This window comes from Alosa pseudoharengus, unplaced genomic scaffold (assembly GCF_046254945.1).
Source record: "Alosa pseudoharengus isolate Yale_2024_CS ecotype anadromous, Long Island Sound unplaced genomic scaffold, YU_APseudo_1.1 YU_APseudo_1.1_scf_21, whole genome shotgun sequence".
Lineage (NCBI taxonomy): Eukaryota > Metazoa > Chordata > Actinopteri > Clupeiformes > Clupeidae > Alosa > Alosa pseudoharengus.
In genome coordinates, this window is record NW_027468674.1 from 17623390 (window position 1) to 17633389 (window position 10000).

Here is a 10000-nt window from a genome sequence, read left to right on the forward strand (position 1 = left end):
TACATTAACATACTGAATCGGGAAACATGATTAAGCAGTTTGACATCTAGTTAAGTAGACTAACTTGTGGTTTGTCTCTGTCCAGGTTAGTCTGGCTGAACTAGTTAGGCTACAGCACCTGTTGCATACTAAATTTAAAATAAATTATTGTAATGATGTCTTCAAGTCCGGTGATGTAGGGTAGGCCTAAACTGATCACTTTCATGGATATTTGAAAATACTTCCATGCAAGTTCGCAGTCGACAATGAGTCAATGAGAAAGGACAGTTTTTGGTCGGCCAACTTAATGACTGCCTTTCATAACTCTTAAAGGGGCAAACGAGTACGAGAATTCAAACAGCCTGTGGAGGAGGAGACAGACAGTGCTGTTGTTTGATAACACCTTAGAAGTTTTACTCTGTATTCTTTGCGCATTGAAACAATGTCGCGTGTTCTGATCGTAGGGGCTGGCCTCACTGGCAGCGTGTGCGCTTGTCTGCTTCGGAGAGAATTGCCACAAAAAATAAAAATTGTCGTCTGGGATAAATCTCGTGGAGCAGGTCAGCAGGAAAGTGATGTTAGCTATCATATCGCATGTAGCCTGTGTAGGTAGCTATTAGCCCCTTCGCTTGCTTGCACTGCTTGCTGTTCTAACTGGAATAGCCAGAGACAACTAGCTGTATGAAATGAAATGGTGCTATTTGATTGTCTACCATACAGAACCAACTGTTCGTGCGTTTTTCATGTGTTTTACAACTGGGGCTAACTAGCTAGCTGGTCAGTTAACTGCTGAGGCTCTGTGGTTGTTGCCTGGCAGTTGTGACATTGCCAAGGTTTTGTATCTTGCAAGTCATCTTCCGATTCGTTTGGTATCCCCAAAGATTGTAAAGATTAAAGTATAGCCTATCTTAATGTTAGACATCATATGGGCGTCTAAAGAGGGCACGAGGCGTACGAGTAGTAAGAGGCTTGTGCATGACGTGACACTTGTCATTTAAAACTTAGTAGCCAGTCAACTTTTGCTATGTCAGCACAGGACAAGGTGACACAGTGGCTATAATATATTGTCAACTCCCAGACGAGGTGTCTCAAGCAGACACTGGCATGCGAGACAGAGGACATTTCAGCTGCGATGTAATTTCAGATGTAGCTGTCTCCTGTTGTAAGAAATAGACTTGATAAGAAGTCATGTCCTGTGCCACATCGCCACATTCACCAGTGTTCACGTTTTCGCAGGGGGTAGAATGGCAACGAGTAGAAGTCCCACAGATTCTGCCTGCACAGTGGACCTGGGGGCCCAGTACATTACCGCCACACCTCACTACGCACGGATTCACCAGAGGTAGCCCATTCATACTGGTTCAACCACATCCTCCCATACACATCCTCCCATAGTCTATCACATAGGCCTACTGTAGTTTGTGTTGTTTCCAGTAGCAATCTGTGTCTTTTTGTGTTTTATTTTCTGAAGGATTGTCAGGGTATAGCGATGGCCAGTGAATTATACCAGTTAACTAGTTAATAACTTTCAGTGACACAAATGTACCATAGCAGTAAGCATGGTCAAATGGTTGAATGTTAAATGTGAAGCTATTGTTTGTTGCAGTTACTGAGTAAAGTTATTGTTGTTTGTATGTTTGTTTGTTTGTCTTAATTGTTTTTACAATAAACTCCTCAGAACTAACAGAGATTGTTTCTCCTTGGCAGTTTCTATGAAGAGCTTTTGGCCCACGGTATATTATCCCCTTTGGTCAGTTCAGTTGAGGGCATGATGTCCCGGGAGGAGGGCCTGACAAACTATGTGACGCCAAAGGGAGTCTCTTCCATAGTCAAACATTACCTCAAAGAATCAGGTAAGTAGTAGTGCTTTGTTTTAGGGTAAGCCATCTTTTATTGATAGCATTTTTTGTGCCACTTGACAAAACTCTCCTTCTATCTCCTCTGACATACGGACACATGGTTTGAGAAATATGCTGGTAGTTATTATCCTTTTCCTTCAGTAAGTGGAAGTTTCTCTCTGTTGGTTTCCTGTGTCATCTCATCTGCATGGTGTAGACAAGCACAGTCCTACCCAAGCCTCTGACTCACAACCTCTGACTCTGAAGTGGTCAGTCGACAGGGACCGAAGCCCATGAATGCTAATGTCTGTCGCTAGTTTGTCTCTTAAAGATGACACGGAATGGATGAAAGTAGTATTTGACCTTTTTCTCTGAGTTTTACATAGACAATATGCAACTTTCGTCTGTCAAAAAACATGCTCCGATATTATATCACAAGCTCATTCAGGCTACAACTGTATAATTAGGCTAAGGAACAGAATGGCCCATTTTAGCAGATATTTAACACCCCCTCATGCTTATCTGGCACCCACATGAATAATAAAGTGAGCTTTATTGTCTATATGATTGCCTGCCTTGCAGTCACAATAGGCTACAGCAACTTCTACCTGAATATCCAACTTTAAGTGGTAAGCTAATGTGTGTGTGTGTGTGTGTGGGGGGGGGGGGGGGGATGTATTTGCGTCACGGTCTACTCTGTCTTTGTTCAGATTCTCACATGTTTTAGTGGTCATTTCAAAGTCCGAGATTTACACGTAAAGGAGGAAACAATTGTGTTTCTCGTTCACGGTAGCTTTGTGGCCAAGCACCAAACTCCTTATTCATTCGGTAAAATCGTTTTTCCATTCTATACTCTATGTCTATAAGATGTTGTGGCTTATTCACATCACAGTTCGGTTGTTCTCTCTGCACCACTGTCTGCCATTATTGTCAGTTAATAAGAGGAGGCCTTTGCATGTGTTAACAACGGTGTGTACATGTCTGTAAATGGCTTGATATAGGTTTAGGGATAGTGGATGATAAACTCTTCAGGTAACAGAAAATAATGTAAATTTGACTTGACCATAACACAAATATCAAAAGTTAACTGAGATTGTACAGAACATGTCATAATAGGAAATTCAACATAGCGGTGGTATAACGTATAATTAATAGAAAAAAAGAGCTTTTTGCCATTAGTTTGTACAGTTGTGGCTGTCCTCTGTCTCAGTCACTTTCACATTACTTGTTAGTATTATATTCTCCAGTTTGAGGAATCTGATGAGTGTATGATTGTCTTGTAATTGAATATTAACTACTGGGTGCAGTTTGAACGCAATTACAATGAAGCAATAAATAACTCATCATAAGATTACGCGTGACAATGAAATATTGGTTTTGATTATATTCCTCCACTTAGAAAAAAGGATAAGACGATGATCGTGCTCTAACTTCACTGCCTCGGAAAGTAATTTGATTTGATAGAAACCACGTCTTGGCCTCAATTCGATTTGCTCCTCAGATGTCTTATTTCTTTCCGCCTTTTGAACGAGCACAACGTTTGTCGTCTCCAAAAATTTTTTTTGGGTTTATGGGTGCTGTGGGTCGTCGAGAGAGCTGTTTTTCTGTTCTCCCCTTGACTCCTTATGTCAGAAGTATGTTACAAGTAAACAGTTTGACATTGTCCAGAGCTCTCCAGCTGCAGATTCGGTCCTGCGTGAATTTTCATTTTCTTTTTTCAAACAATGTTTTTTTTTTTTTTTTCAGTTTTCCTAGAGAGCGTGGGGGGAAGTTTGGCATGTGATCCAGTTGATTTATGTGTTGCTCTGATCAAGAGAGAGGTTCAGAAGAGACATTTCATCTCACAGATGTTCAGCGCTGAGGATGTGAAGCGACTCAGCTGTGTGTTCATGGCTGGTGGGGATGGCTCTTGGCCTGCTCATCGGCCCAGAACTCGTGAGGAGTAGAGGAGAGGAGAGGAGACGAATGACTTTGTGCTAATTTTCTGATGTAGTGTCCAGGGTTTTTTCGTCCCTTTTTTATTTTACTTTTGCATGAATGTGCAATTGAGTGAAGTTGACATCTCTTTGCTTTTGTGGACTTCCTTCCGTGCAGCTCAATCTGGGTGTAATTGTGGGGGATAATTCTAGCCATCCTCAAGCTCATTTATAAAAGTCTTGATCCTCATCCTTTGCATACAAACCCCAGTCTCTTCTCTGTGTGATTTGGATAATTTATTTTGTCCCATTTATTTCCTGTTTCTTTTCCTCTTCTTTAATCTCTCTCTCTCTCTCTCTCTCTCTCTCTCTCTCTCTGTCTCTCTCTTTTGATCTGACCATTCCTTTCTATTCTCTTCTCTATTATTCTTTCTGTTCTCTCCATTCCCTCCCGTCTGTACCTCCTCTTCCCCTCCCCTTGTTTTTGCATCATTGCCAACTCTGCGCCTCCGCACCCAAGCAGGAGCAGAGGTGTTCTACGACCGCCACGTCACACACGTCTACCGGAGAGGTGCATGCTGGGAAGTGTGTCGCATGGACGGCGAGCCCGAGCACTTTGACGCCGTGGTCCTCACCATGCCAGTCCCACAGATACTGCAGCTGCAAGGGGATGTGGGCTCCTGTGAGTACAAATACACACACACACACACACACACACACGAGAAGCACAAGTATACATACTTACACACACAAGCAGAAATACATATGCTTAAACATACACAAATGTATGCACACACACACACACACACACACACACACACACACACAGAAACACAAGTATACATACTTACACACACAAGTAAAAATACATATGCTCAAACATACACAAATGTATGTGCACAAGCACAAATATACATACTTACACACACAAGCAGTAACACATGCTCAAACATAGACAAAAATGTTTGCAGACACACACACACACACACACACATACTCACACAAATACACACATACATGCACACCATGTTGAACACTGTGGCTGACTAAGCATATTTCTGAAGATTGTTTTGCAATTTGCAAATCGTAAATCTTTCCAGCTGTCTGGTGACAATCACAGAGAAGCTCGGTCTAAATACGAGTGGGAACAATTAACCCGTTTAAAAACGTAATTTTCTGAACTAACCCGTTGCTTTGTGAAGGTGGAGCTCAGTGGAGGGCTGCCGGTCCAAGCAGAAAGCACTAGAATTTTGGGATGCTTTGGTCTTGGTGTGTTTAAGTTTAGAAGGACTGCCAGTCTTGTTGGCATGGCTCTTGCCACAACAAATACAAAAACAGAGGATGAATCGTCCCCAGATGTGAATGCTAAACACAAGGTGCCAAACTCTTGTCTGGACCTGTAAGACAAAAACTATTATTCCTAGAAATAAAAAAATAAATAAAAAATAATACTATAAAAAGAGATGACTTGTAAAATTGCAAAACAGCCAAACCTTTATTTCCACAATACAAAGCAGAGGAAGTCAAGTTTTCCTCTGCAAAATCTATTACAAGAACAGAACATATTAAAAATAATTGGAGAAAGTAACCTTTAGCCCTACAAGCTAATCATTTTCTCCAGTATGAATTACTAAAAATAACTATGAATTGCTAAAAGCATAGAGAAGTCAAGTCAGGCTTTATCACATTACCTGTAATTATATTACTCCATCCATAAATATACCTCTCTTTCTCACCACTACGTTGATAAATGTTTCAAAATATACTAGGAAGTACAGGGTAGCTGTGGCCCAAGTGGCTGCTGTGTCAGTACCACATTCAGGTCCAATTGCCCACAGGGACCTGGCTTAGAACCCGACCCAAGGTCATTTCCAGATCCCGCCCCATCTCTCTCTCTCTCTCTTTCTCTCTCTCTCTCTTTCTTTCTGTCTGTCTGTCTCTCTGTCTCTCTCTCCATTCACTCCTCACTGTCCTATCTGAATAGGCAAAATGCACAAAAATATACTTATATTAAAAATATGCTAGGAAATTTAAACTCAGCTCTGCTTTTTGTAATTCCTTTTTTATTTGCAGCTCTTGGACAGTAGATGTAAGGAGGAGTGATCCTTAGTCGTGAGATGTGATAACGAGAGTGCATGTATATCAAAATGGAACATGCTTTCTCTTAAGATGTCTGTCCTGGTCGGATCATATATCCATTTGATCTTTTCTCTGATGTAGTCAGTCTAGATAAGATTGTCAGATGTATTTCATCATCAAAACTTGCAAGTGCTAGCAGTCTGAAACGTGAGAGGCAGTTGTCCAAGTGGCACGTCTCAGTCATCAGTGAACTACACAGTCTGTGAATAAGGAGTCACAGGACCTTCCCCTAACCCCTTCACACTTGTGTTAAATGCGCCATCTCTACATTTGAAATTTTCAGGGGCCAGTGCTGTCCCTATCCAAATGGACATAGCAGAGTTTTGTGCGTGTGTGATATGTGTCTGTGTGTAATAGTTAATTTCCCTTTCCTTGTGTGTGTGTGTGTGTGTGTGTGTGTGTGTGTAAAATGTCTCTTTTCCCTTTCCTTGTGTGTGTGTGTGTGTGTGTGTGTGTAAAATGTCTCTCTTCCCTTTCCTGTTTATTTATTTATTGAAATGATAAAGCAGCGTCCTGGTGGACTTGTATGGAAATGCGATGCATACGGGTAGTAAGCGAGGCCTCTGGGGCTGTGTGGGTTTCTGGGAAAACCGGTGAATAATGCACGTGTGGAGAGGAAACCGTCATGTTCAGGAGCAGAGGAGGAGGAGGAGGAGGAGGACGAAAAGTGGAGAGGAAAAAAGAAGGGGGGGGGGGAGGGCGTGCGATCCTGAACCTCAGAATGAGAAGGCAGAGGGAGAAATGCGATGAGACAGCTGGAAACGCCAACGGAATTGCAATGTGTTTGTACGACTACATGCTTGTGTGTGTGTGTGTGTGTCTGTCTGTCTACATGCTGTGTGTGTGTGTGTGAGAGAGAGAGAGAGAGAGAGAGAGAGAGAGAGAGAGAGAGAGAGAGAGTGTATTTAATGGTACATTTATGTATTAAGTGCATGAATGTGTCTTCGTCTGTGCATGGGTAAAGAAGTGTGTGTGTGTGTGTGTGTGTGTCTGTGTGCTCCTGTGCTGGGGTGTAAAGGGTAAGTGTCTGTAGCGGACCGCATCTGTCTAAGTGGTTTCAGTGTCACGCACAGCACAGGAGAATTGGGCCACAGTCGGACGGGTTTCCATGGATGCCGTCTCCGTGGCAGCTGAAAAATTCATCTGAAGGCACCCAGATGGAGCTGGAGTCGTGTGAACATCATCACTGTGTGTGTGTGTGTGTGTGTGTGTGTGTATGGACGTGTTTTATTAAATGACAGTGGCTGTGCCATGTCACGATGCACTTCAAAACTCAGGCCATCATTGACAGACACTAAAACACGGGTCATCATGAAATTGGTAAATGCCGAAAGTACCACATTTATGCAGCGCTGTCCTACTCTCGAGTAGTACTCAAAGTGCTTAACATTTCATGCACTACATCGGTCTGGCTCTGTAGAAGGCCACAGCGCCATTTACTGACATTGGGAGTTGTTAAAGGATCAGGCTACATCCACACTAGGCTATTCTGTTTTCGTTTTGAAACGTTTCATTTTAAATACGCTCTCTGTCCACACGCCGTTTGCAGTTCCCAAATTATGTCTGCCCTGGACACCAGCACAAATCACATGACCACCACTAAAATGCAGACAACTTTTGCAAATCGTTCCGTTTCAGGACCTGAAAACGCAGTAGAATAGTGTGGATGAGAGGAGCAGTTGTAACAGAAGTGTTTTGAATTCAAACGAAAACGGAATAGTGTGGAGGTAGCTGTAGTGCCTCGCTCAAGGACTTACAACCAGACAGATTGGTTGAGACAAACAGAGAACCTTTTCTTTTTTTATCAGTGATACATGATTAGACTGAGGTTGGTAGATCAAACTTACAGACATAGAGAAAGGAAGGAATCGTAAAGGATACAAATATACCCATCACAACACACAATTCCTGCTGCAACTGAACACCACATTTACTGTTGACGCCATTGGACTATAATATTCACTGACCTTCCATCTTTTCAAAATGGCTTGTTTACAGATTTAGACAAACACATTACCCCCACGGCCTTGCTGTCTCAGTCAGATCACACAAATCATAGGTTTTTGTAGTTTGGGCGTTGCATCTACAGTGTAACAGGCTGTAAGAAATGTTTAAGAACAGAGAGGTGATGGGGTTTAGATTTCTAGGAAGCCCGTGCTGATGAAATCGACATAATCACTGACTGAGTTTGAATATGCAAGACTGCTGCTAAATGTAATAAATGCAAGTGTATGCGTGCAGTTGTCGACATACATTACTCATGTCACAGATACTTTTTAACAGATGCTGGCGATTCAAGATATAAGGCGCATTAATATATGTGACAGTCATGCTCGTACTTGTCCCAAATCGAAAAATTTGAAAGCATCACCCATAATGTAATATATTGTCTTTAATTCTGTAGCAAACTGTTCTTAGCTTAAGATCGAACCACAGGGGCAAGGGATTTGGGTACGAAAATGAGGAGGAGGTCAATGACTCCAGTGTGGGGTAGAGAAGGCTAGGTTTAGTTCTGTAAGGGCCCCCATTTGATGGGAGTTTTCTGTCAAACCCCATGCTTTTAAAAGCCACTTCAATAAGACGCGGATTTACGGACTCATTTGAGAAATGTGCTTGTTGTAGCTGCACCAAGTTTTTATTTTTTTTATTTTTTTACTCTTTTTGACTGAGAGAACCCCCCAGCCCATAAAATTGTACGTTTTTCTTCTCTTGGGTCCCATACTGGAGCAATTTAAGCAAATTCTTTTGAACCCCCCGCCCCCCGCCCCCTCCACAAACACACACACACACACATACATTACACACTGCTTTGTCATGTACAGTATAGTCAACATAGGCATTTCCAGACATTCCCTTCAAAGCCTTTGTTCCTTTGTAGCACCGCCATGGCCTAATTCCACCACCACAAATACCCATTACAACCAGTGTCCCATCACTTTGCTTATTACTTATTACTTTGCTTTTGCTGACATGTCTTTTGACACCATATGCTATTAAAATCGCCAAAATGTCACTTAATAAGTTTTCGGGGGCACATATAGATTTTTGTCAAAGCAGAGGAAGAGCCAGAGAACCAATGGAATTCAAATAATATTCACTAGATTTAGTTTTTATGATAAGGAAAAGTTGCGTTCATTTAGAGAGGTCCTGTTTGATGAGGCTGGTACATTTTTTGAATCACTTCGTCTGTTCCTGTCTCAATGCAGATCTGCAACTTGTAACATTTTTGCCAGGCTTTGTTCAACCCAGCTGTGAACAGGGAAAAGCCTGTTTGCTTCATCTATCTAGATTGAGAGCCTTAATGACATATACTTTTATGGAATTAAATACAGCCAAATTAAATAGACTTAATGTTTATCTATGAAAAACATGCATCACTTTGTTATAGTGTATATGATCAGATCAATTACTATTATCCTATGTCACACTCATACATACATTCACACATACAGTGCATACAAACACATACATATATACATACATACATTCATACATACATACATTCATTCATACATACATATATACATACATACATACACACATACATACATACATTCATGCATTCATACAGTACATACACACTTCTCTTAAAACCAAAACTAAAAGCTAAAAATATTTACTATTTAACGTAGATGAAGATGTAAATCTTGTCACTGATCATGTAGTAACAGTGTCTGTCCAGCGGGGGGCAGCAGGCAGGTGCTGGCCATGGTCATTTGCGCATCGAACTGCGATGCAATCTGGAAATAATTTAAAGCGATTCAAGCAACAGAAAAACCCCCGCACACTGCTGACTTCCTGTTCCACTCCGCTTCCCTCAAACCCCCTGGAACCCTTCTAGTTGTACGTTTGACCCAAACTGTATTCTCTCCAGACAGGGATGCACAAAGCCGCCAGCAGATAGTGAAGTTGAACTGGGGTTCGTCCTCGTTCCCATGGTGTTGCAGTGAACTGACACTGCGACATTCGAATCAATTTATCCCAAAATCAATTGTGTGACTTTGTGTGTGTGTGTGTGTGTGTGTGTGTGTGTGTATATATATGTGTGTGTGTGTGTGTGTGTGTGTGTGTGTGTGTGTGTGGACAGTGAGAGAGAGAGAGAGAGAGAGTCTCTCTATGTGACTGTCT

General features: G+C 41.8%; 1 protein-coding gene across 2 annotated transcripts in view; it reads left to right on the plus strand.

Annotated features, from left to right (window-relative positions):
* The first annotated feature begins 360 nt into the window (after window positions 1–360).
* rnls (renalase, FAD-dependent amine oxidase) overlaps window positions 361–10000 on the plus strand; it is a 54099-nt gene continuing 44459 nt past the window's right edge. Inside the window, exons 1-4 of one of the 2 annotated variants that reach the window (XM_076298923.1) lie at window positions 361–584; window positions 1216–1321; window positions 1687–1832; window positions 4254–4415. In XM_076298923.1, coding sequence (XP_076155038.1) covers window positions 422–584; window positions 1216–1321; window positions 1687–1832; window positions 4254–4415 — 577 coding nt within the window. In that variant the 5' untranslated portion in view covers window positions 361–421. The remainder of the gene's footprint in view (window positions 585–1215; window positions 1322–1686; window positions 1833–4253; window positions 4416–10000) is intronic. The other variant, XM_076298924.1, reaches the window with a different exon arrangement.